This window comes from Artibeus jamaicensis, unplaced genomic scaffold, assembly GCF_021234435.1.
Source record: "Artibeus jamaicensis isolate MK-2021 breed Jamaican fruit bat unplaced genomic scaffold, CSHL_Jam_final scaffold_1964, whole genome shotgun sequence".
NCBI classification, from domain to species: Eukaryota; Metazoa; Chordata; class Mammalia; order Chiroptera; family Phyllostomidae; genus Artibeus; species Artibeus jamaicensis.
The window spans coordinates 16,750,901-16,778,721 of record NW_026522030.1 but is presented as its reverse complement, the minus strand read 5'-3'; the positions used below and the strand labels follow the sequence as shown (position 1 = coordinate 16,778,721).

The following is a 27,821-nucleotide window of genomic DNA, read 5'->3' as shown; positions in this document are numbered from 1 at the left end:
GGGGCGCGCCGCCACCTCCCGGCGCTCCCCGAGCCCGCGGCCCTCCCGGCGGCCCAGCCTGCGATCGGAGCCCAGGGCGCCCGCGCTCCTCGCCGACCCTCCCCAAGTCTCCGCGGCCGCCGCGCCGCCGCTGCAGGTAGGAGGCTCCCGCGCTGGGAGGGCCGCGGCGGGGAGGGTGGCGCGGGTGCGGGGCGCGGGGCGCGGGCCGGGCGTGAGGGGACGGCGGGCAGGCATGGCGGGCTTCCGGGCCGAGCCGCAGCGACCCCTGTCCTGCAGGCCGGGCGGCCGCCTCTGCGCTCTGCGAAGGGACTCGGTGAGTGGGGCCGACTTGCGGCGTACAAAGCCCCGGGGCGCGGACCTCGAGGGGGTTCAGTGGCGCGCTCGGGGTAGGGGACCTGGAGCCCTGGGCCTGGGGAGCCGCTTGGGAGGAATCCATGTGACCCTCAGTGCCTCGATCTTACCGTCATTCCGGGCTCCCCACTATACGCTGGGCACTGTGCTCGTTTTTCCACACTTATTTCCTTGAAGACCCCTTGTGTTCCATCCAGGATGCAGTGGGAGGGGTCCCTCATTCGGTGGCCAAGGGCCGAGTATCACAACTGTGCCCGGTGCCCGCCTGACCTTGGGAGAGCTCCCTGACTCCGAGCCTTGGCTCTGCTTTTGTAAAGGGGGTGCGGTGGGGTGGGAGTGCGGGGTGTAATGCCCCAGGTGTTATTGTGGGAGAGAACGTATGCAAAGAATGTGTATAAAGGATAATAACTAAATTTGAGCACTTTCTGTGTTCCAGGCCCTAGTACTAAACAGTTGGAATGAGTTCTCTAATTAAATCATCACATGGCGCTATGATGTAGCTACTGTAAATTACATGAATAATCTTCATTTAGGAGTAGGACTGAAGAATGTAGTCTCCCTATTCTGGTTCAGAAGGTGGGCTGTTCCTTAGGTGTGGTAACGTTTAAGATGTCGAATGCCCCTGCAGTACCAGGAGAGTGGTTATGGGAGGTAGGGATATATTTGTCACACATTAAAACCAGAGGCAAGGTAGTATCAGGGTCAGGAGTGTGCATTTCAGCATGTCCGAGAAGTCTGTTGTGTCACCAAGGACATTGCTGAATGGTAATTCAAAAACATAGTTCCTGAGTTAGGACTGAGGGCTGCTGTGCGAGTTGGGGGCCAGAAAGAGGCAAGGCGTGGGGTGGGGGGAGGGGGGAGGGAAGGATTCTGAAGTTCTGAAGCGCAGGAAGGGCCCCGGGTCCACCACCTCAGCAACATTCTGGACCAGGATTCCATCCAGCCTGCTTTGGGGGAGGCGAGGTGGGGGGCATGCTGGGGTGAAAACACAGGTTTTTTTCTCTTTTCTCTCCCAGGCCACCCCAACAGTGTTCAGATAGGTTGAAAGCAAGTGATCGGGCCTCCTGCAACATCATTGTCTCTTCTCGTGTCATTTCTGCAATACTTTGAATGTATTTGAGGAGATTGGGAGGCTCATCAATCCTAAAGTTTGATAGGACATGTTCAAAAATAATGACAGAGACCTAACAGATGTAATGAATGAGCGTGTTTTGAACACCGCCCACCTGGTTAGAGACGAGTAGGCCTGAGGAGATGATTTGGGGATTCAGTCTGGAACGGGGGGAAAAGCTGAAGAAGGAAAAGAAAGGCGGGTAGGCCTAGTTCTGCGCTGGGGAGTAGAGGGAGAAGCCAAGGGCTTCAAGACACTGTCTGCAGAAGACACTGTCTGCAGAAGACACTGTCTGCAGAAGACACTGTCTGCAGAAGACACTGTCTGCAGAAGACACTGTCTGCAGAAGACACTGTCTGCAGAAGACACTGTCTGCAGAAGACACTGTCTGCAGAAGACACTGTCTGCAGAAGACACTGTCTGCAGAACGTCTAAGCAGCCTGCTCAGCTCCCATCTCCCGGGGAGGCACCCTTTCCTCTCCCCGTTTGTGACACGTTTCTCACTTGAGTGTTGGCAGAGGTTGGAGTTGGGCGGGCTCAGTTTTCTCCTGAATGATCAGGAAAGGTTTCTTAGAGAAGGGCGGTTTTATTTACTTATTTGTAATCCTCACCTGAGGATATGTTTATTGATTATTGAGAAAGAGGAAGGGGGGAGAGATAGAAACATAGTAGAGAAACATCGATCAGTTGCCTCCCACAAGTGACCAGGGGTCAAACCTGCAACCTAGGCATGTGCCCTGAGCAGAAATCAAATCTACAACCTTATGGTGTACAGGACCATGCTCCAACCAACTGAGCGCCCCCGGCTCAGCAAAAGGGTGATTTTAAAACCAGGCTTGAAAAGGGGGACATTTGGATGCACGATGATGGTAAAGTTGAGAAGCAGCACGCACAGTGGGAAGAGCCGGTGCTTTGGAGAGACAGTCAGGGGCTCAAATCTAGCTCTGCCACTTCTCAGCCATGTAATGTTTTTGTGAGGCTAAAACATTTTTTTTTTTCCAATTGCTTGGTAGGAAGTTCCATAAGCACTACTAACTACCCTTTTCTCTGTCCATGGTGACACTCATTCCATGAATGTCTGCCGAGCCCCAACTGTGTGCGGAGTCACGTGCTTCACACTAGGGTCACAAAGATGAGTCAGGAGTCCTGTGTTCCCTTAGAAATTTGCCAGTCCAGTGAGAGCAGCGGACGCAAGAGCAAATCACAAGAAATGTGGGAAGTGCTGCTGCAGCCGAGTACAGCCAGCACCCAGCTCACGGAGCAGTCACTGACACATTCTGGGTGGAAAACTCGGGGCTAGTCTCCCACCAACGAGATGAGCATAAGACCTTATGAGAGAGGTTCTGATCACTGCGCTACTCCTGGCTTCTGTCGCTTTTCACCCGTGTCTTGTCTCTGCTTTGATATTCTCTCCCTTAAGAAATATCTAGTTGCACTGTCTGACACAATTTGAGCTTGCTATAGCAACAGAGTCTAACCTATCCGGCGCTCTCTCCTCCATGAGACAAGCTGTTGTATAGACTTAGACAGTGTTAAAAAAAAAAAAATATATATATATATATAGTTGCAGTGTGGGCATAGTTTGTAAGCTGCCTCAAAGTTACTTCAGAAGGAAGGTGTTATAAATAGAGTAAACATAACAGTTCGAGCATTCGTTGAAGAAGGTTTCACAAAAATTACACAGGGGTTGGACTTTGAGGGATGAATACGAGCCCTTGGTGGGCCTTAGAATAAAGGGTTCCAGCCAGAGGAAGCTCATATTTGGAGGCAGGAAAACACAGCAGGTTCAAAGGCATGAGGGTGAGTTGGGTCTGGCAGGGTTGAAAAGTGTAGGAGGAGGGTGGGGTGGGATGTGAAGAGCGTGCAGTGCTGGGGGGGTGGGGGGCGGAGCTGGGGAGGTCTGGAGGGTCATGTGGGGAGTTTGGACTTTATCCCTTAGGCAGTCGGGGAGGTGTCAGAGGTTTACAGCCTGGACCGTGGCGTGATCACTGTGTTTTAGGAAGATCTCTTTGGTAGCTGCATGGAAGAGGGGCTGGAAGTTTGGGAGGTCAGACACGGGTGGTGAGAATGTGGGAGAAGAGATAGGTGTTGAACTAAAACATAGTAGATGTTGATGATGGGTTACATGTGAATAAAGAGCGTGTTGTGGTTTCTGCTTTGAGAAGCTAAGTTGATGTGGCTAAAATCAGAAGTCAGGATCTTTGGAGGTCAAGTAACAATTTTCTTTTAGCTATGAAGACTTGGAGCTTTCTGCTGTGCCCATGATGGCTGGTTAGAGAGAGGTGGCTGGTTGACAACTGCAGATGTGGGTGGCGCTGAAGACAGAGGAGGAGCCTGGCACCCTCACTTCCTTTGAACCCACGCTGAGGATCTACTGAGGGCAAAAGATACTAGTAAGACGTAGTGCAGGCCTCAGGAGCTCGCTCACAGAGGATGCGAAGAGGTTGCAGTGAGGGTAACTCTGAGTGCTGCAGGAAGAGGTCGGCCCCTGGGGCCCTTGGCCGAGAGATGTGAGGGCTGACCCACGGTCGCTGCTGAAGTGGTGGGAGTAGCAGAGCGAGTCCTCGGAGAAGAGGCACAGGCTGGAGTGGGAACACCTACACAGGGGACTTTCTGTGTTACAAAAGTACTTTCAGGGGAGGGTACTTCAATCAAGATGCCCTGGGAATTTCAGAGAAGCCGGGGTGGGGGTGGGGAGATGCTTCCCAGGATGGAGCCGTGGGGGAGGGGAAGGAAGGGGTCAGAACTTCTACGAACCCTCATTGGGCTTGTAGAGGGGAGCTGTGGGGGTAGAAGGACGGGAGGTGGGAGCCCTTGACTTAAACACAGGCTGGTTCTGCTCACAGTCACACTCAGACACAGATGGTAAAAATAAACACTGCCAAGTTACAGGGCCGCCTGGAGTGGGTGGTGAAGGGGAAGAGGAGGCGGCTCGGTAGAGGAAGCAAGTTCTGTGCTAGGGGTTCAGACGAGCGCCCTCTGAAGGAAAGAAGACGCGAGGCCTAGGTGAGCCCGTCCTGGGGAGCCAGGGCTGAACATTCGGGGGCAGGCGCAGGCAGGTGCGTGCACAGGAACAGTCGTGTCTGATTTCTCTTCTGCACAAAATGACATTGCGAAGGCAGCCGAGTGGTAGTGGAGCTCTTAAAACTTGGCACACGCTGTAATCGTATTTACAAGAAGAAGCCAGGAACTTTTTGTTACGATAAACCCTTTATGAAAGGAGACATTTAAGTCTACGGCCCTACCACCCTGAGCACGCCCAATCTCTTCTTTTCTCGGGTGTGAAGCAGGGTCGGGCCTGGTTAGTTCGTGAATGGGAGGAGACATTTGAGATAGCAGAACATCTACATATAATTGGTTAAAAAAATGCAAATGACCATCAGGTTCGTTTTAACATATATCCCAGAAATATTTGTTGAGTGCCTATGGTGTACCAGGCACTCTTCAGGGGGCTGGGGCGATGGTAGTGAACAGGAGACCTCATCACTTGCTTTAGAGATTTCACCTGGAACTACTTAACCTACAGAGTTAAACCTGGGTGCGGGCCTTAAATCGTCTGAAGTGCTGAGGTCGGTCACTTTATTCAGTTGCAGTGTTCTCCTTCCTTGGCTGGTAGTTCCACTAACCTCAGAAATCATCAGAAAATGCCATCTATGCTTATTTGGCATAGAAGTGGAAATTGGGTAGCAGAAAAACTGGGCCTGCACTGGGGCTAACATGGACTGCCAGCCGTAGCTGGGACTTTAGAGAACATTCCCTTTACCTTGACAGTTTAGAGATGAGAAATTGACAGGGAGGCAAGAGGACTTGTTTGCCATCACGAAATGAATGTCAGAGTTGAGAGCGGTGCCCTTGAGTTTTCCAGTGGGATGGTGGGCAAGGGCGAAGGCAGGAGGTTCACTAGCAAAAGGGCGTCTCGACAGTGAGAAGCCTCCAAAGAGGAGATGGGAGGCCAGGGTTAAACTGAATGATGTCGTTTCACTTTTAGGCCCCTCCTCTGTTACGAGGGCCCCAGGGAGACTCCTGTCTTGCTCTGAGCCTCAGTTTCCTCATCTGTGAAGTGAGAGGATTGGACTGAAGTTTCTTTTTAGTTTTAGCACGTCAGGATCTGTGCTGCTCCCAGAAAAGGTCACTGGGGGGTGCTGAGCCAGGAGACCGAGTCAACGAGTCCAGGACAGGAAGTGTCTTTCATCCCTTTTGAGCAAATTGATCGCCCTCGACCTCTGCCAGGTTTCCTTCAGGGAATGGGCCCCACATTTCCTGCCACTCACCCACTATTTTTGTACGCTTTCCTTTTTCAGTCTTTTCCCAACTCGTGGCCCCGCTCTGGGCTAGTGCTAATCCTAACGCCAATCTATTCTAACAGGAATTAAGGTTCTTCTTCTCGATTCTCGGGATCCTGGGTTAGTGGCCTTGGGCATATCTCTGTCACTGTGCTCATCACACTGCCTTGTCACCAGCCTGTCCACAGTCTGCTGTGTTCTGTTTGCCTTCATTGGACCTGGAGCTCCTTGGTCTTAAGGAATACTCCTCTCTCTGGCGTCGCACATTTGGTGCTCGGCTCATCCTCCAGTATCCTCTCTGCCTCTGCTTTCTCTTGACCCCTCACCCTCGTGTGGACACACACGTCCCGGTCGTTTCTTGCTTTGAAACGGTCTCTGGTCTGCACCGCCTCCTTTCCATTAACATCCTTGCCACTCAGAGTCCAGGCCCGTTGTCATCAATTATTTACCTTAATGATCTCCTTCAACCCTCTCTCTTCATATCCTATACACTCTTAAAGGTCTAGCTCAAATGTCCTCTTGTCATCAAGAACGCAAATAACCTCTTCTCCCCTCTGAACACCCAACACGCTTCGTCCTCCATTATGACGGCTCTTTCAGCGTGCCTGTTGTTTCAGTGACTAGTTCATGCACGCCAGCGCTGCTTCCAGACTGCGGGGTTCCGCCTGTCTTTGTATCTCCCACATATTTTAGGAACACCCTGAGCCTCTGGCAGGGGTTTATTACATATTCGTTGAATTGTGTGCTTATGAAATAAAAGAGCCGGTAAGTATTTGCATCTACAGTTGGTTCCTGACTTAAAAGGTTCAACTTAGGATTTTTTTTTTTACTTTATGATGGTGAAAAAGCAGTGTTCACTTAGTAGAAACCATATTTGCAATTTTGAATTTTGCTCTTTTCCTGGGCCTAGTGGTCTGCACTGCGTTACTGTCTTTCGGCACTGGGCAGGGGTAGCAGGCAGCGGCAGCTCCTGTCAGCCACGCAGTCACGATGGGAAACGACCGATAGTCTATGCAGTGCATGGCGTCGCCAGCGGGTTTTTCTGGATATTGCGTTTTGTGGTTTCACATCCCATCACGTCTAAAGAAATGCCCATCTGTGTCTCCTGCTTCTGGTGAGAAGAGGAAGGCAATTATTTTTGAGACGAAACTCAAGACAATTGCCCAACTGTAGGCAGTTTAATATGGATGGGAGGGGTGGAAAGAACTATGTTTTTTGAAGCTCTAGTCTATGCTTATTCTTTGCCCTCCACTGCAGGACATTGGTGCAGAGGGAATAAGGCAGAGCAGTGGTATTAATCTCATTTTGCTGATGAAGAGTTTCAGGTTAATTGGCTTGCCCAGAGTAACACGGCTAGGTGAGTGTTGACCTTGGGACTTGAGCCCAGGTTTTCTGCATCTGGTTCTTTGGTTCATTTCACTTCAGCTTAAAAGCAGCAGCTCATGAAAGTCCTGACATCTCTCCAAGGTCTCAACATCACGGATCTTCAATCCTGGTTTCCCTTCTCAGTGTTGACTTCGAAGGACTCCCTTTTCCAGGAAGGGAAGTAGAAGTAAAATCTGGCCAAATTTCTCTAGTCTTTGTTTAAATTTTGGGACTTAGTTTGACCCTTCATGGACTTAAAATATCATGGGATGGCGTATGAGTCAGCTTGGGCTGCCATAACAAAATTCTGTGGACTAGTTGGCTTCAACTGCAACAAAAATGCAACAGAAATGCATTTCTCCCCCTTTTGGAGGCTGGGAAGTCCATGATCAAGGTGCCTGCAAGGTAGGTTTTATTCTGAGGCCTCTGCTCTCGGCTTGTAGGTGGCTGCCATCTCTCTGTGTGTTCACATGCTCTCTTTCTGAGCCCTGGGGAGGGTTGAGGGGAGAGCAAGCTCTCTGGGGTCCCTTTTTATAAGGTCACTAATCTCCAACCAGCCTTATGACCTCATTTAACCTTAATTACTTTCTTAGAGGTCCAATCTCCCAAGACAGCTGCTATGGATGGGAATTAAAGCTTCAACATACAAATTTTTTTTGGGGGGGGGGGGGTAACGAACGTTTTTTTGTATTAGATGGATGTTAAAGTTAAATGAACTTATTACAATCTTCTGGTGGTTTAGTCAATGTTAGTGTTTAGGCATTGTGCTTATTCTTCCCTTTCGGTGCTTCTATCATACTGGAATTGTGCTTTTTTATTTTGTCCTGTCTATGGGTCTTTGCCTAGCCCATGGGGGAGCTTCATTGCATTCAGATTTTGCTATTTTATTTGACCATTTTTACTTTAATGCAGTTTTTCGTGCACTGACTGCTTTATCGTGCATGATCCTCATTTTGTGCCTAGCAGGCAGTTTTACGCCTGTATCAGAATGTATTCATTCATTGAATGCTTGCCGGAGGCCCACGGGATGGGGATCACTGGGCCGCTTGCTGGAGTACAACTATGTGGGGAGCGGTGGCACTGTGTGTGGCAGAACTGCAGACGAAAAAGATGATCTGTACTGAGCGGGGTTGGGGGGCAGGTAAGGCCAGTCTCCCTTATAAAAGCTGATGCAGCAGGGAAGGCTTCTTATGTTGTCGTCTATAACCCATCACGGACAATGCTGAATCGTTTTCAGCTAGAATGTGCTTTCTAGCCTCGAATTGAGCTCTTACTGGGGATCCCTTTGGGACATGCTTGTTTTCTTAAGGCTGTCAGCCAAGTGCTCAAGCACAATGTCAGCATTCCCTTCAAGGGGGGCGGGGGGACCATTTTAAAGCTCCAGATTATCTTTACAGTTACTTTTCAAACGTCCATTCTTATCAGATCAACATCGGAAATCATTTCAGAGCCCTGATTGGAGTGAGGGAGGTACACTGGGGTGGGGGTGGGGGGTGGGGGACTAAGAGCCCCGGGTTGAAGACTCAGAGGGAGGAGGTGATGGGGAAGAGAGGGGAGAGGAAGAGCCACAGAACACAGTGAGACAGAAGCGGGCACAGCTCTCCCCAAGCTGCTCTATCCTGGGACCTTTCCCTGATGACAGTTAGATTGCTCTGGAATTTGACATGTAATTTGAGCAAAGGCACTAGAGGCTGCCACTAGCTCTGAAAAGAGAGGGCAAAGCAGAGCGGAGGGCAGCAGGGCATTGGAGTAAGGCCTGGGTTGGAATCCTGGTCCTTCTACTTAATATTTGAGTGACCACCGGCAAGTCCCTGAGCCTCACTTTTCTGACCTGGGAAATAGGAATAATAATTGGCTAGTGGAGATAAACAGCCTACTTTTGAGGTTTGTGGGAATCCACGGGGGCCTTTGGGGCACACGGGCTCACACCAGAATCCCTTTATAGCCCCGCAGAGTGCAAACACGTGGCCCAGGGAGGCCTGCTGTTCTACAAAATTAAGCAAAGTAAATTGGTAACTCTGGATTTACTTAGCTGGTGATTAAATAACTGTTTAGTTAATAGGCTATTAATGGCCCCCAGGTGTTGGTAAATCTGAGCATTTGCTTTTGAGAACAGTTGTATAATTTCTTCTGGTACCTTAATAAAGGTTGTTTTTTTTTTTTAAACAAAATATTGTAGTGTAACAAATGGTGCTCTCAGGAGCTATTTGGGGAAGGATTAAATGATATACTGTATATTAAACACTTAGTGTAGTGCCTGACCCACTATGTACGGCTCAGTAAAAGTTATCTGCTGTTGCTCTGGCCAGCAGGGTTCATTTGGCTGCCTCGCTGTTGCGGGTTTGGCTGTTGCGGGTTTGGTTCCCCATCAGGGCACATGCCTGGTTGCTGGCTAGATCCATGGTTGGGGAGTGTTTTAGCAGGCAGCATCCGTGTTTCTTTTTCTCTCTCTCTCCCTCTCTCTTGAATAAGAATAAATTAAACCTTAAAAAAAGTTATCTGCTGTTATTATCGCAGTTATTAGAGACTCAACTGGCCACACTTAAGGCAAGATCTCTTGCGAATTTCGACTCCCCATGAGCCCACCACCACCTGGTGGCAGCTAGTGGTACTGCACACATTGTGAGGAAGAAATACTAAATTGCTTGGAACTAATTACCGCCATTTGAATTTCACCAAGTACAGCAAGGACTTGGTTCAGTCAGAGTGTGGCTTATTTTCCTGAGAGTTGGAATTCATATATCATTAAACAAAAAAGTGACATTTTTCACCTCCACGGTTGGCACAGATTTTTAAAAATGTTAACAGCAAGGGGTAAGTGAAGTGGGGAAATAGACAGGCTGGTATGCTATTAGTAGCAATGTAAATTGGTACCCATTTCTGGAAGACAGATGGTGATGTAGCAAAAGTCTTTAGTGTTTGCATCTTTTGTGTCAGCCCTTCCTCCTCTAGGAATTTATCTTAAAGAAATGATCAAAGGAAAAAATTACATATATAAAATATAAATGTATAACATTATAAACATGTTACATATTTATGAAATATATAAAATTGCATTATCTATAATAGAAGAAAACAAGGCACAATATCTTTTTCATTTGTGTATCAGATTCTCAAACCTTATAGCAGTGATTTTTAAAAAGAGTTGAGGTGCCCTGGCTGGTGTGGCTCAGTGGACTGACCACCAGACTGGAAATCAAAGGATTGCTGGTTCAATTCCCAGCCAGGGCACATGCCTGGGTTGCTGGCCGGGTCCCAGTCTGGGAGTGTTTGAGAAGCAACCAATCTATGTTTCTCTAACACATAAATGTTTCTCTCCCTCTCTGCTTTCCCCTCTCTCTAAAAATAAATAAATAAAAAATTTTTTTGAAGAATGGGGACAGAAGGAAAGGTAGGCATATTGACATGTCCTGGGCCAGAGGAGTTTGGATGGAAGGTCAGCTCAGAGTCTGCTGTGGGGACTGTGTAGCTTAAGACCATTCAGTATACCTATTGATTTCATAATAAAAATTATGGAAAGTGACTTTAGTCATAAACATCTTGGTAGATAGAGACAATACAGAAGAGATACAGTGTAGGGGATATGTGTTAATAAGTTGTAGTTTGGGGAATACTGCAATTCCAGCCAGCTTCTGCTGCCCTCAGGTAAAACCCACACTGCTTGGCCTCAATCTCAAGGCTTTCTGGCCTGGCCAATGCCCCTCCGGCCTCACGTCTGCAGCTATTCAGGAATTCACATCCACAGTAACCCCTCCCCAGGCACAGTATGTGCATAGCTGGCTTGTAAAAGTGTGATTTTAAACTAGTGTACTGTAAATTTAAAGGCCACAGCCATTTTTCATCCCTGACTTTTTGTTATGGAACTTTTCAAACACACAGGAAGATCAAGAGAATAATTTATTGCATCTGTGTGTTCTCCTCACCCTTGTTGGTGTTCAGGCGTCCCATCTTTGGCCCACGGGACTCCTTTCAAGTTAGTTCCTGATTCTTTTGATATGGGTTTTCTGGTTTTAAATGGACTGTGCTGTCGCTGTCTTGATGCTTTTCTGTTACTCTGAGAAATCAGAGGCTCAGTGAACAGAAGGGCCGGGGCTTGCTGGCCCTTTCCACGAACGGGAACATGCAGCGGCTGCTTTTATTGCTGCATTCACTGCTGCTGGGTGACATTCTTGCCATAATGTGTTTGAGAGAGTACTTTCGTAGGGAGCTTCCTGTGGTTAAAAGACGTGAGAAAAGTGTGAGGTCCAAAAACACGCAGAATTTCAGCAGGATAAGACATTTATTAAGCACCTATTGTGTGGAAGATGCTGACTCTGCACTGGGAGGAGAGGGCATGATGACCTAAGGGAGCCATGCTTGTATGGAGTCACCCGAGGTGAGAGTCCAAGTGAAGGGACACTAACAACGCCAGACTCTTTGAACTCATAGAAGCAGAGAAGAGAAGAGTGTGTGTACCAGGGACAGGGCGTGGGGGCAGATGTTGGTCCAAGGGAACAAAAGTGCAGTTACGTAGGATGGATAAGTTTAGAGAGCTGGATGCAGGCATGATGACGGTAGTTAGCAACACCGTGTTCAATATTGGACATGTGTTAAGAGAGCGGACCTTCAGGTGTTCCCAACACATGGGAAAGTTAACCGTGTGAGGCAATGTGTTAATTATCCTGAATGTAGTAATCATTTTACTATTATATGTTTATCAAATTGGATTTAGGTACGTTAAATATATATAATTTTTATTAAAATGAAAAGGTATGTAGACTTCAATAATAACAATGGAGAAAATGCCCTGACTGGTGTGGCTTGGTGGATTGAGTGCTGGCCTGTGACTCAAAGGGTCGCTGGTTCGATTCCCAGTCAGGGCACAAGCCTGGGTTGCAGGCCAGGTTCCCAATGGGGGGGGCACATGAGAGGCAACCACACATTGATGTTTCTCTCCCGATCTTTCTCCTTCCCTTCCCCTCTCTTTATTTAAAAATAAATAAAATCTTTAAAAAACTCTTTTAAAAGTGATAAAGAAAATGTAATATTATTTTAAAATTTTAAAAAGTATATAATTGATAACTCCTAATATATTAACAAAGACTTTAAAGGATTATGCAGAATAAAAAATAGCTATATGCTATGTTAAGAGAAAAAAGGATACCAGGCTATTAGGACAGTCCAAGCTCCTGACTTTTCCAGTAGCCATCTTTGTGATGTTCGGCAATACAGTTCACTTTACTGGCCCCTGGTTTCCTCGATTGAAAAGAGGGATAAAGAAAATGTGATACATATAATATATGCGAGGTTTGTCCAGAAGGTATCCAGCCAACATAATATGAAAAATAGAGACATTTATTGAAGAAGATACAAGAAACATTGTACATAGGACAATGATGCCTCAGTCCCATTCAAAGTAGGCACCTTTGGGAACTCACACAGTTCTCCCAATTGCCATCAGTTGCCCTGTTGTACACTCCTGAATCTCATCGACAGTCTGAAATCTCTTCCCTTTCAAAGGTGATTTTAGTTTTGGGAAAAGCCGGAAGTTGTGGGGTGCCATGTCTGGGCTCTAGAGGGGGCTGAGTCACCTGGGTGATTTGATGTTTTGACAAAAAACCCTGCACGAGATGTGATACATGAGTCGGCACCTTGTTGTGATGAAGCTGCCAATCACCAGTTGCCCATAGCTATGGCCTCCCGAATTGTCCGAATAGTTTCCATGGAGGAATGTTTAAGCTTAAGAGAAAATTTGATGCAGATTCGTTGCTCTACTTGCGCAGTCATTTTGAATGTAACAGCCACACAGTACACAAGGTCACTCAACAGCATCTACTGCCCCTACTGACTAGTACAGTGAAGTCGTCATTGTTCATGCATACTCATTCCAGTCCACTCTCCTTGGCTGCCAGGTTACGTCGATGTCACACAAACTGATCTCATTATATTAACAACGGCTGGCCTTTTTTCCAGACAGACCTCATATATATCACACACACATATACAATATATATAACATATGTGATGCATAAAAAATAAAATATTATTCATCCACAAAAAAGAAGGAAATTCTGCCATTTGTAGCAACATGGATAGACCTTAAAGACATTACACTAAGTGAAATAAGTCAGAGAAATACCATATGATCTCACTTGTATGTGGGATTATAAAAACAAAAACAACTCATAGATACAGAGAATGGACTTGCCAGAGGCAGGAGGTGGAGGGTGGGCAAAATGGGTGAAGACTGTCAAAGGTACAAACTTCCAATTAGAAAATAGATAAGACCTAGGCATGTAACGTACAGCATGGTGACTATAATTAATAAATACTATACAGGTTATTTGAAATTTGCTAAGATTGTAGATCTTTAAAGTTCTCATTATAAGAAAAAATTGTTGCTGTGTGGTTTGATGGATGTTAGCTAGACTTATAGTGGTGATTCACTATATATAAATATATATGTGTGTGTATATATACATATATATATGTATATATACACACACATATAGGGCTGGCCAAAATGTTCATGTAATTTTTCCATAAAATGAAAGACACATTTTTCATTTCCACCAATAACTGTATTGATTTGGATATTTCGAATATGTGGGCCGTCTCCTGCTATTGGCTTCTAGTGGGTAGAAACCGGGTGCTGCTAACATCTTCCAATGCATAAGGCAGCCCCACAGCAAAGAGTTATTTGGTCAAAATATCAATAGAACCAAGAAATGTCGTAAACCACTTTTGACATGTTTGTTCAGTCACAGCATCTTCTCCATATACTGCACAAATCAAATATTTTCTTGGTGTTTCAGTTGCATTTTTACCTTTCTTGAAATAATAAAGCATCATATGCCAAAAAAGTTGCATATTTCCTTCTATCTTCAACATTAAAATGGCTACAAGAAAAATTCACCGATTTTGATATTTCTATAAAATGCATGCTGATGTGACAGCTGTCACAATACAATCTAACAAAATTGTTTCAAATGAAGTTAAAGACAGCTAAGTGCTACAAGAGCCATCGTCCGGAAAAAAACCAAACGAACTTTTTGGCCAACCCAATATTGAATCATTATGCTGTACATCTGAAACTGATATAATGTTACACATCAATTTTATCTTAATAAAAAATCATTAATGGATAAATGTAGAATGTGCTGCCTCCATAAAATGGAATATCATTGGGTAATAAAAAGGAATGAAGTGTTGATACATGCTACAGGGTAGACAGACCACGAATACATTATTCTAGGTGCAAGAAGCCAGGCACGAGAGACGTCATACTGTACTATTCCATTTCTATGAAATGCCCAGCAAAAAGAAAGCAAGAAAAGCAAGGTGTTGAACTCAATCTATAAGTGCCCAGGCCCTTTCACCTCTGAAACGATATAACTTATTTACACAGGATTGCACACTTTTAAAAGTGGCTTTTACATTTTAAGGGTCACAGACTCCAAACCCTCATTTTAAAGATGGAGAAACTGAGGCTCCCTCAGGAGCGTGGTTACACCACGGTCACACACATAGTGATGGAGATGTCAGACGTTTGGGGGTGATTCCGAAGTCTTGATAGTGTTTACATTATCTGTTACATTTGGTTACACAGTGGCTTCTCTGTCTTCAGCTGTGACAAAGCTCTGAGGAAGCTTCGTAGTTGAAAAGCCGTGTAACATTCTGAATGCAGGGAATAATCAGTCTCCTAGCACGAACCAAATAAACAAATGAGAGTTCCACATTGAAGTCCCACGAAAGATGTTTAACTTTTTTTTTTTTGCTGATATTCTCAGAATGGCCAAGACTTACAACAAAGGACCTACTTGAACATCTTTGAAGTAAAACCCTGTTGCTAGTAAACTTCTGAATGTTCTCCTGGGACTCTCCTAAGTCAACATTCACAGAAAAGAAAGTACTACTGTATTTTCAGACACGGGAATCAAGATTCGCTGACATTTTTATCGCTGGAGTTCCTAATTATTGTTTCAAATTTCCTTTTACAGGATCGCTAACGGCCGGGAGAAATAGAGTGGAAAATGCAAAACAACGAAATTATAAAACCTGCCAAATACTTCTCAGAATTGGAAAAGAGCATCCTGCTTGCTTTAGTGGAAAAGTACAAGTATGTGCTGGAATGTAAGAAAAGCGATGCACGAACTATTGCGCTCAAGCAGCGGACCTGGCAGGCGCTGGCCCACGAGTACAACTCTCAGCCAAGCGTGTCGCTCCGGGATTTCAAACAGCTGAAGAAGTGCTGGGAGAACATCAAGGCTCGGACCAAAAAAATCATGGCCCATGAGAGGAGAGAGAAGGTGAAGCGCAGCGTGAGCCCCCTGCTGAGCACACACGGCCTGGGGAAGGAGAAGATCGCGGGCGTGCTGCCGGAGCAGCTCTACTTCCTGCAGGGCCCTCCGGAGGAGGAGGCCGAGTACCACCCGGACGCTGCCGCCCCAGGTATCGCTCCTGAGCCCGGCCTGTGTGTTCTCGCTGGTACCTGTTCCACCTTTGAATTTTAATACCCTTAATTCTAAGGGGCTCCATTAAAAAGAAACTTTCATGTCAAACTTGACTTTCCCAATTCAAAATCTCCAGATTGCATAGGACATGCAAGTCACATAGTACATAAAAACAAAAGCACTTGTTAATGTCTTTGTGCTGTCTCTCTTGGGGAGAGCTTCCTTAGCTCCATTATCACTGAAGAATAAGGAAAACTAAGGGGCTACGTTAATATAGTTGTCGTTAATGAAGTACCTTAGTTGCTTATCTTGAGCTATCTCAAATATGTTAAAGTGGGTTTGTTTGAAGATGTGTTTCATTCACTCATGCTTTTTTTTTAATGTTTTTTGAGGACCCATAATGTGCATTCAAAAGGCCACATTAAGAAAGTGAACTATTTCAGACTTAAGGAAAGTTGTGAGACTAACAGAACAAACAGCTATTTAGCATTTGCCCAGATTAAATACCAGCATTTCCTGCCATTATAAAATTGTGAAGTAGTTTTGGTTTGTAGCACCTTTGGGAACTTAAGAAATTCTGGAAAAAATCATTTTAGTTTTAATATACTTTCACTGAAAAGAGAAAAATGTTATATAGGATTCTTAGAGAAGGAAAAGATTGTCATATAATCGAGGAGGTAATGCTAGTATGTCATAGCTTTAAAAGGTTGGATTTAAAGGGCTCTTGAAATGTCTCCAGTCCCAAGGAGGGTGGGAAAATGCATATAGATAAATTGCCAATAATTCCTGCCTCTTTTATGATAAGAATGGCCAGTTTATATAAAGATTCATTGTAGTTTGCAGGAGACACATTTAATAATTCTTGAGAAGGCCAGAAGTCTGTTCGGAAGGTTCTCTAAGGACCCAGCAAGCGTTTGCCTAGGAAAGTCTGATTTTTGGTTTGCAGGATGAGAAATTCACTGATTAGTGTCCCCAGAAAAGATTGAGCTCTAGGGGGGCTGGCTAATTAAAAGTCATAGATGTTACCTGTGTAGAGTGAAAAAGCTAAATAGCCTAATGAACTGAGTAACATTTTGGTTAGCACATTTTTTTTTTCCTGTAGGCAGATTATCCTGCGAATCTAAATTACCATAAAAAGTTTGCTTGTTGATCATTTGACTAAGGCTAAGTCTAGGGAGCCTACTGGGCGCTCACAGTGGTTAAGGTCATAACATGCATTGTTTTCCAGGGTAGCAGCCCTGTGTCTGAATTTTGATTCTTGAGTCTCAAGTCACAGTACCTCCTACCAAACAGTGCTTGTATGGACACTGACAACTCTGTCTTGCCCTTTCTCATTGCTGCTTCTATGGGGATGGGGCCCGCTGCTAATAGACAGTGCTCTTGTTTTGGAGATATCTGTAGCTTCAGCCCGTTACTCTCTATCATACTGGCTTTGGAGCCGTTCAGTCCCTGTGAGGTAGTGAAGGGACTGGTCCTGGAGGACGGAGCGAGGGCTGAATCAGCAGGGCTGCCTTTCAAGTTGTTCCGTTCTAAGACACATTCATTGCCAAGGAAGATGCTGGTGTGGGCTGCTGTCAGTTCACTTTGCAAATCTTTCATCTCTGTGGTGGGGTATTGATTTCATAGGGTTATTCTTTTTTAAAAAACATTTTATTTATTTATTTTTAGAGGGAGGAGAGGGAGAAGGAGAAGGAGAGAAACATCAATGTGCGACAGATACCTTGATCGGTTGCCTCTCACAGGCCCCCAATCACATGCTTATTCTAAGGGGGCAGTCTGATTTCCCCATTTTCAAATTCTAGGGTAGGATCTAGAAAGTTCATCCCATAAGTGTTTTTCTCTTTCTTTTTGGAGGAAATGGTATAATTAATTCATATAGTCATCAACAGTTTATAAATTTCCAGTTAAAAGGGAATAAATATGGATTCACAGTGTCCTTTCTGTAGTGATGTTTGCTAGACACTAACTTGTAAAAGAGACTGATATGAACTTGGATGCTTGTACACATGACACATGAAACTTCTCTTTTTGCTGGTGATCACTGAAGTACAGCCAGAGGCTACCTGTTCTGTCTCTAGATCAACTCTGGAGGGTGGCGGAGAGCCAGGGGGCTTTGTCAGTTAGGGAGTGTGTCCAAAGGAATCTATTAACACTAGTAGATAAGGTACTAGAACTCCTTCTATGCATTAAGGCAGCTTTGGGGTTACCCCACTCATTTTGTATTTAACTTACTTTTAGGAAATGAAAATAAAGCTAGAATTGTCCATCATTCCTTCTGGGTCCTGCTGGGGAAAAGGTTGAAAACCTGCATTAGGCTTGTGGCTCTTATTAAATCGGGTGTATTTTGACACATGGAGTCACTATGTGTGTGTGTTTTACTCTCATTAGTATCTCTAACACTGCTGCCCGATACAGTGGCCACACGCCACATGTGGCTAGTAAGCCCTTGATATGGAGGCAGGCCAACTAAATACACACACTGAATCTTGAAGACTTAGTACCTAAAGAAATGCAAAATCTCTTACTAATAATTTTTATATTGATTACACGTAGAACTGATAATGTGTTAAGACACATGGGATTTAAAACTATTTTACTTCAACCAGTGTCACCTCTTTCACTTCTCTGATGTGGCATGTGAAAATGAAAATGGCACCCGGAGCTCGTATTCCACTTCTGTGGGACAGCACCCTTCTAACCCGTCACAGGGCACGTGCCACACGGAGGTGCTCAGAGAACGGCTGGGATCCGGTAACCGGTGTTCCACTAGAGGCCTCCCTCCAACCAGTTTTCTCTGTGAGATGATTCCAACTTCATCTGCTGTGTCCTGGGTGTTATTAGCTTTGTCAGCGACTTCCTTGAAATGCACATCTGCATTTGAACACAGTAGTTTTAAATTAAAATGACAGTTTAACACTTAGGAATGTACTTTTGGACTTCCCATCCAAAAAGCCCCAATATTTACCCCTTAAATATATTAAAGCACTCTATATTCTGCAGATTTATGATGTGCGATGATTTGGCTTTGACACTTATCTTCCATTTTAAGACAAGTGAGGTTGTCCTTGGGGGCAGTTTCCCAGAACAAATTCAGGGGAACCACAAAATTTGCTGGAAAGGGTCAGGGCGGGGTAGGATAACTAAATGTCAACTCTGTTTAAGCAAACTAAGCTTTCAGGTAGTATTTAAACATCGTAGGAGAACTTATATTTAATTTCCTATGCTGTTATTTACTATAAAGCTATATTTGAATCATGTAAACATGGGTACTCAAAGCTATAGTTAAGTAACACAAACGTTCCTTTATAAATCCCACTACTGCCACTATTTAATCCAACCCTACTCTTTTGGGGCGAGAACTCAAGTGCAGGGGACCAGCTCTACTGCCAGTGATGGCATCACCGGCCCTTGAAAAGCCCCCTTTTTGTGTTGCTTGTATAGTTATTTCCTCTTTATCCCCACTCAGCACCTCCGTCTTCTCCTCAGTCCCCTACTCATTCCAATGTGGTTGTGTTTTCTCTCCCATGTTCTCAAAAGCATGCACTGCTCTTTTGTGTACATATATTTTTAATTTACATAGATTAAAATCTTGCTATAGCTACCATTTTCTTGCTTTTTTCCACTTAGAGTGATGTTTGTAGGATCTGTTCCCATTGCAGCGTGCAAGTCTGATCTGTTTCTTTTGGTGGGTGCACAGTATTCCATGGAGCGCGTCCACCACCTCTCGTTTAACTCCTTCTCCCAGTCAGTCCCGCTCCTTCTGTCCCGTTGAGAAGAGCTGCATTCGGGTGGAACACAGTTTCCTTCCCCTTCTGTTGCTGCCACAGTAGGTTTTTCCTGCTGATATTAAATTTGCTCGAATTGCCCAAATGGAAGAACACTCCCCTGACTGTGTTCTCCCGTCCCAGGAAAGCCCTTAGGCTCTCATATCCATTTTGCACAAGATTGCATTGGTTTCTGCTGCAGGTGGCTTAGTTCTTCCTGGGAGAGAGATCATGTGCTGTGTGTTTGCAGCAGGCTGCCATTCCCAGGCCAGTCTTTCTCCAGTTAAGAGAAGATTCTCCCCACCCAAACACTAGCTTCCATTCATTGGAGCTCATATTTGTGTGAAAGTTAATGCATACTCTGTCTGGCTTCTCTAGGTGTAAGCCCCAGCTTCTGCCAGAGCTTCTCAAGACGCCTGGCTTTTTTTCCTTCTCCTTTAAGATATGCATGTTACCACACATTTAAACTAAAAAGAGTAGTTTTAAAATATAGTCATTTCTGTGCTCCTGGACATGAACATACTGTATTTATGTTCATAGCTCTAGAGAAAAATTCGGAGATCAAAATTCAGAATCTGTATCTATATTCTTAATAATAGATGGTCTTGTAGTGGATACAACCTGGAGGCTGTATTTTAAGATACAGAGGTGATCAGCTGAGCAGGCGAAGCAGCGAGAGGCTAGGTGTTGTAATAGTTGAGCTTGGATTTTGAGAGGATGAAGACTTGGATTGGAATCCTGGTTCTCTGAACTAGCCAAATGACTTTGGATGCTGCGCTTGGTCTTCTATAATAATACATCCTTCAGAGGTTCATTGTACGGTTACATGAGGTAATGCCTGTAAAATAGTAGCTGTTGTCGTCAATCATTATCATCATCGTCAGGTCCCCAAAGCCTAGAATCGTTGAGATAAAAATGAGCATTTAAATATTGGGAGAGAGGAGCCATTGTCAGGGCATGAACCCAGGCATAGCCTCTGGAATGGAGTCAAAGCAAACAGAGGCTAAAGGTACCAAAAAATACCTAACGTGTCCAGTCTTCAGAGAAGGCACTTTCGGGTCTCAGAGTAGAAAGGAGACAGACGAGGTAATCCGCTTTACAATTGATGCTCACATCGGAGGGACCCTATTCTTAGTGTTAAGTGCTTCCCATTCCTTGGTCCCGAGCCCCAGCTAGCCGCTCAGAACACACTGCTCTTTCTCCCTGGCTGTGCTGTGTTGGGAGGGGTACGGCCCACTGCAGCCAGTGCAGCCCCTGTGCCTTTCCTACGTGCCCAGCAGGGTACCAGGCCCTCTGCTGGCTTCCTTATGGGGAGGAATGCAAGCTGGTCTCTGCCTTCAAAGTATTCGGGGGCCCGAATGGGAGGTAGTTAAACCTCCTGCTTTAACAAGTGCTCTGCCAGACGTAGGCTGGTAGGCGCAGGAGGTGGCGGCAGCATGAAGAAGGGACATCGAGTCGAGGCCAGAGCCCTTGGAGGTGGGAAGGATTCGTAGGGAGACACTTCATTATCTCTGGATGGCACAGAAGTACTCTTTGTTCACCTTCTCTTTGAAAAGTAAGATTTTTACTTTTTCTTTAACCTCAGGGAGGGACTAGTTAGTTATGCTTGTTCTCTGACCCCTTGGAATGAAATCGTCTCAACAGTAGCCACTTTCCTTTCGTTAACAGAGGATTAGGAGTTAGGTTCCCCCACTAGCCATTAACATTCCCAGCATCCCATCTTCTGGAATAAAGGAGTGGACACAATATTGTAGCCAACTCTTGTGAATAAAGTGATGGCATTTTTCTCCAAGGAGACGACTCTCATTATTGAAGTTATAAAACTTCCCAAGAAAGCCTTGGAGTCACAGGAAGGAGGCTCCATGGGTTAGAGGAGTTGGTGGTTTCCTTACTGAAACTCCCCAATTGATATTAATCTCCTTGTCCTATAAAAACAATGGTGCAAACGTGGCACCACCGAAAATGGCATCATTTTGTATCCGTTTGCTCTTTTCCGTGTTTGTTCAAGGCTTCAGCCAGGAAATATTTACAAGGCATCCACTGTGTACCAGGCAAAGTCAGCAGTCCCAAGGATAAAAGAAATGAATCCGGGATGGTCCCAAAATAATACTAGTACAGGGTGCAGAAGTAGGTTTACAGGTATGCGTACACAAAACATAGTGTTTACTCTTGTATTATTTCTTATTAGTCATTGTATTATTTTCCACATGAACCACTGTGAACCTACATTTCCCCCACCCTGTATGTGTTAAGTACAGTAATAGGAGAGTCAGTACAGAGAAAGGGGGGGGGGGAGCTGAGGTTCCACAGAGCAAGTGGCATTGATCCCGAGTGAAGCAGGAGTTAGGGGAGGGGCAGAAGGGAGACTGGAGTAGGGCTGTGTGTTTGGGTGAGCTGTGGGGACAGGTAGGTAAGCCCAACTGCAGGCCGATGGAGCAGGGAGTCAGAATTATGGAGAAAAGCATGGCCTTTAAGAATGACTAGTTTGTGGTAGGACTGAAGGGTGCACAGGGTATTTTGAAGAGTAAGGCAAGAAAGATGAAGGAGGGTTAGAACCGGATTATGAGGGTTACTTAGGGTGGACTGAAAACAGTCAAATAGAAGTAACTTGGGGGAATACGAAAAAGTTAGAGGCTGGTGGAACAAGAGTCTGAGTCCCCAAAAGGACATTAAAAAAGATGCAGTCAGAGAGGAAGCTGCAGGAAATTCAGGGGAGGGCGATGGTTCAGAAACTAATAGAGGGACAAAAAATTCAAAAAGTATCGGTCAGTGCTAGGGACAGGTAACATAACAGGGACATTCACAAGTGTCTTTGGATCTGAATACTTCACAGCCAGAGGTGGGAGGCTGAAGAGAAATGGTGTGCTGGGTAAGTTAAGCCAGGGAGGGTAGACTCACATCTCAAGGAGATACTCACATCTCAGGGAGAAACATTTATGAGATAATTATCCAGGGCGAGGGAAGTGACCAGGAAACAGAGCAATGGCCCCCTGGGGGTGTGGAACGCACCCTCACGGCTGGGCAAGAGTGGGAAAAGGGGGTCGGACGGAGGGAGAACCGAATCTGTTGGCCTTGCACTGTGGTCTTCAGCCCTTTCAGAGCTGCGCACACTGCAGTTCAGAACCTAACATCAATGTAGCAAGGTCATTGGTTCTTGATACGCGTTGTTGCTGACCACTGTTCCTGTAGTCTGCAGTTTTAGCAATGACACGATGAAACACTTTGTCATTACGTCTTCAGGGAAACTTACTTTGGATTTGTGGGTTTTTAAAAAGTCAGGTGTGGCAAGGGCCCTTGTCCACATGCAGGCCAAAGCAGATGCTATTTCAGATGCACCCAGTAGTGGGGGACCCTGTCGTTGAAATAGGATGATTTACTCTCTGCCTGCAAAATCTTTGAACATTTGTTTTCTGCTACTGTTTTTCAGAATCATTTGCTGTTTCAAATAGAGAACTGTGCGATGATGAGAAAGAGTTCATACATTTTCCAGTGTGTGAGGGGACCTCTCAACCTGAACCCTCGTGTTCAGCTGTCAGAATAACAGCCAATAAAAACTACAGGAGCAAAACCTCTCAGGAAGGTGCTTTAAAAAAGATGCATGAGGAAGAACACCATCAACAAATGTCCATCTTACAACTGCAGCTGATACAAATGAATGAGGTGCATGTGGCCAAAATCCAGCAGATAGAGCGGGAGTGTGAGATGGCAGAGGAGGAACACAGGATAAAAATGGAAGTTCTCAATAAAAAGAAGATGTATTGGGAAAGAAAACTACAAACTTTTACCAAGGAGTGGCCTGTCTCCTCATTTAACCGGCCCTTTCCCAATTCACCCTAAGACTGTGGGGGTGGCTTCCTTGTGATGAATCTGTGTTGGCAAAGAATGTCTGGAACACGGACTTGCGGTCAGTAACCCGTGAAAGAGCTACAAGTAGGACACTTAGCGTGGTAGTAGTCACTTATTTAAGAAAACATTCAGGTAAACAGTTGCACCTTCTTACATGGCCAAGAAGCTGTTATAGTCTTCTGAAAATGATCACCAAGAGTGCTATGATTCTGAATGTCATGTCTCCCAATTAGAATTCACACAAGAACCATGTGTGAGTGTCGTTGTTGTATTTTTTTTTTATCAAATGCAAGTGTGACTATAAAGGAGTGTGACTGATTTTTTTTTTTTTAAACAGACAGTAGAACTTTTCTGCCCAAACGAATGCCCTCCCATGGAACGTGGCCGCCCCGGGAGGCCCCGCCACGCTTCTCTGGCTGTCGCGCACGCAGCAGAGGTCTTTAGGAACCTCCACGAGAGCCGCGGCGCCTTGTTCATTTACTCAGTGGCATCCTCTGAGTGTGGACTTTCTGATTTGAAACAGCCCGACATTTGGAAGGATATTTTCTGATGTGGCTCCTAAACTTCCTTTTTAAGGTTTTTCTCCAAAGAGGAGTTCAAATAATGTTGCCCACAAAGGTAGCTTTGTTGAAACTGAGAATGTAGCTACTCGGAGGGAGAAATGTTCATTTAGATTTCTACATTCTGTCATGTTTGTTTTATTAAAAGAAAAGACTTGCAATTTTATAGTCACACTGTGTATGTTCTTTGAAGGTGCTGCCTTCCCACTGTGCTCCCCTTTGGGCCTTCCCTCTGTAGTTTTTTCCCTACTTGGTGCTACTGACTGAACAGCTGCCCTTGTTTTTAACCTTTAGCCACCTAGGGATCCTTCCCTTACCGTGCTTCTGGTGCTAGCTAATAGTACTGCTATGTAGTGTACATCACGCAGTTAGCATTGGGCTTTTTAAAGAATCCATTACCAATACATTTGGAAATAGGGATTGATTCATGGGTGTTTTGGTTGAGCTGTGATGTAGCTTCTCCTGTAGCCTAGTGTTAAAAACAGCCCTGGAAATTGGGCCTAGCGGTATCTGGCAGAAGCAAAGGGGACACTTAAGTGCCAAGGCCGGTCAGCAATTGCTGAGAATGAAATTTCAAGGCCACGTGCCAGGGAAGGAGGAATAGGTATGGCAGAGGCTATCCAGGGAGTGTAGGACTAAAAGTCAGGGCTTGAATTCTGAGTTTGGTTCTGCCTCCAGCGCTCTCTGACCTCAGGTACCTTTTAATCCTTGGCTGTGTTCTTTCCTCTCCAGAAAATGAGGGAGTTGGTCAAGATAATGTTCAGAATTTGCTACAACTCCCTGACTGTAGTGTGGTCTGCATAGTCTTGAAGGAGTGCCGCTTACATCATCATTATCCAAGGCCTCGGGTCCATAGTTCACAGCACTGGCCAAGCTTCCCTCCTTCATCATTTTGAAATTTGGGTCTTAGGGACTGTACGTTCAGTAAGATACACATACACTCATTATTGAAGCACTGCATAAAACAAATGGGCATCAATTTATTTGTACATTATCATATTTTAAGTCTCATAGAGGAACTGGTTATTTATAGGAACGCTGTGAAGACTAGGCTTCTTTGAAAGTAGGGATCCTGCTGTAAGGATTTGTGTTCTTCCCGTAGTTTTTACCAAATGGACCTTTTAGTGAAGAAGCATCTGGATAAAGTCCTAAACTTTAATGGCTTATGGGAGACAAACTAGACCTTCTGTGCCGTCCCACCGCCTTGGGGACACGGGCGTGAACTGAGAAAAGTTTGCCTTTGCTTCACCTATTGCTCCATCTGGAGATACCGGGAAGAGGCAGATTCTGGAGACGCACTTGAGATTTTACGTTTCTTACAAGCTCCCAGGTTATGCCAGTTCTGCTTGTCCAGTCGCCACACTTCCGGGTAGCAAGGTTGGAGAGGACCCTCAGATGTTTTCTCAAAAACAAAATCAACTTTGTTTTTAGGTAATTTGGGTCCCTTTTTTTGTGCAGCATTGTGCTGGGTGTTTTTCGCTCAGAATTGACCTCTTAAGCATACAAACAACAATGTAGAACACAAAAAGGACTCACCCACATAATGGAACTATAAAAGCATCAAACTAATTCTTAACTGAACAAATCGAGGATCATTAAGCCAGAGACCTAAAATGCCTTGTTCTACTGTAGTGGCATTTATAAGTTTCTAACGGCAATTTCCCACCTTGGCTATGCGGTAGAAACAGTGTTTAATAAGTAACCCCACTGGGTCCTGCTCCCAGGGGGTTCTGATTCATTTGACCTGGGTTGGGGCCTGGTCCAAAATAGTTTTTGGCAGCTTTTCAGGGGATTATGATACCTAATTGGGATTGATAGCCACTGGGGGAGATTTCCCAAATATTTCTCATTTGAACCTTAATTGTGGGAGGTCACGCAGAAGTGAGGAAATAATGCTGAGAGAAGAACCACCTGACTAGGAAATGGCAAAGTAGAACCTCAGTCCCAGGTCTCTTGACACGAAAAAAAATAGTTTCACCTGACTCCTCCATCCCTCAGGGCGCACGGTGCATTTGTCACATCCTGAGAGCCAGATCAGTGTCTCCATTCAAGAGCAGGTCTATCTCAATTCATTTCACTTTTAAGCAGTTACTTACCTGAGAAGGAAATGCAGTAATTATTTCTTGGTAGGTGCTCTGGAGAATTGACATGAGTATTGACCCAGTTCACCATCCTCCATCCTGCCAAATCATGGACACAGCCCAGTGGGAAAGGGAAGACTTGGGCACAGCTGTTATGCACTTGATTAGTGCATGCCTTCAAGTGCCTTGGTAGCTCAGAGCAACTTGAAGGAAGGCTTCCCAGAGGAGGTGACGTTTAAGCTAAATCTTCAGAGCTGGCATTTTGGGCAGGTGGAGATTTGTAAAGCAGAGAAAAATTCACTAGATGCCAAGTCCCATTGAAGAGTCAAGATGATGAGATAATTGGGAGGCAGTGAGAACATGGGGACTTTCCATATTGGGCAGTAACCTGACCAAAACTGTGCTCCAGGAGGCAGATTAGAAGACAGAACTGAGTTTAGAGAAGACTGAGGTCTGGGAGATGAGGTAGGAAGGCTTGGCCCTGGTTAGGATGAGATGATAGGAGGACCGAGAGGAGGCTGCAGTCAAAACCAAGGACATCAAGGTGAAGGGCTTCGCAGAAATGGAATCAGTCAGACTTGGCAGCTGATCATTTTTTTGTCGGAGAGAAGTGGTCAAGTTTAAAGTTAGACACCTGAAAGAATGATCCTGCCTCTTGACATAATGGAAGAAAGGATGCATTTCTGGCTCTGACCCGTCTTAAGGGAGATCTACACACACAGAGTAGTGCAGTTGCCTCCCACTCGGCCTCAAACACACTGGCACCTCCGCTCATTTCCTCTTCTGCTGTCACCTCTTCGCTCTGACTCCTGCCTCTTCAGCTGCCTGTGCTGCCTCTTTCACCTGTTCATCTGACTTCAGCCCCTCCCTGCTGGGTCCTTGTCACCCCACTCATTTGGTACTGCCTCTGCCATCATCACCTCGATTGCAGCTGGTGCTGTGTCAGTCAGCATCTCTTATAATGACTTCACACTAGAAAGAGCTGAAAAGGTTATTTCTTTACCTTGCACTTCAGCTCTTTTCTAGACAGTTGGCATCTACAAATTTCATTTTTTAAAATATCTGATGTTGTCTAAAGGAGGATGGGCTGCGAGGGGTTGTTAAGCCCCATGGATACCCAGGATGCCCCCTGACACAAATCAGACATGGGATCCTACCCTGCGAAGCCTCAAAAATTAAGGAAATGTTTTGGGAGTTTTTCAGGCATGCAGAATCTTAAAATGCATTTTGTTTTTAAAGATGAAAGAGGAAGCGAGGCAGCCTGGCGGATGTGTGCATTTGAGCTGTCAGCAGCCTCTGCAGTGTCAGATCAATCACGTCAACACTCAGTCTGGACCAGGAGAAAGGAATGGTTCTACCTCCTGGGAATGTCTGAAGGACCTGATAATTATATCTGGCAAAGCCATAAAGAGTGGCTCAGTAATGTCATTGCTAAGAATTACCCTTTAATAGCATTTCTGGATGTCTGAGCTTTTCAAAGGGAATGACACTCAGTTTCTGCTGCCACTGTCCTTTCTGTTGGGCTGCTTCCCAGGTGGTCCTCCTGTTCTTTCCTGCCCCCACTTTGATATCGGGTTGGTTTCCCTTCTATCGTCCTCCTTCACAGGCCTGTTTCTCCGCCCCTTCCGTCTGTACCTACAATGATCCCCCTCTTCCCTGTTTCAGAGATGTAGTCCCGTGAGAACGTGTGTGAGCGAAATACTTGCCAAGGGACAGCAGATTCAATATCTGGTATCAGCAAGGAGAGGTGTAGCCTTAGACCGGCAGAATTACTGATGACTTGTGTTGGTGGGATTCAGCAGTCATGGGAAAGGTTGCCAGTGATCTGTGGCTACGACATGTTCTTTTCCTAATTGTGCCATCGATTATGCCCGTCAACAAAACTTACTAATCTCTGCCTCAGTTTCTCCATCTGTGAAAGTGGTGTAATACTTATCTACCTCCCTTGAATGTTGTGAAGATTAGTCTGTTAGCAAAGCACTTTTGAAATAAAGTGATGGAAAGCATTTTAACATTATCGTTGTCCTT

At 45.3% G+C, this 27,821-nt stretch overlaps 1 protein-coding gene and 1 pseudogene across 2 annotated transcripts; both read left to right on the top strand.

Annotated features, from left to right (window-relative positions):
- MSANTD3 (Myb/SANT DNA binding domain containing 3) lies at positions 1-27,783 on the top strand. 2 transcript variants are annotated; one of them, XM_037140806.2, is made up of 3 exons: positions 1-136; positions 15,090-15,540; positions 22,734-27,783. In XM_037140806.2, exons 2-3 carry the CDS (start codon positions 15,123-15,125, stop codon positions 23,141-23,143), a joined length of 828 nt encoding a protein of 275 aa, XP_036996701.1. In that variant the 5' UTR covers positions 1-136; positions 15,090-15,122; the 3' UTR covers positions 23,144-27,783. The 2 variants fall into 2 exon arrangements, with proteins under 2 accessions (XP_036996701.1, XP_053512522.1); XM_053656547.1 differs by lacking the exon at positions 1-136 and adding an exon at positions 251-313.
- Positions 2,880-2,993, top strand: LOC119045958 (uncharacterized; annotated as a pseudogene).
- Positions 27,784-27,821: the final 38 nt, after the last annotated feature.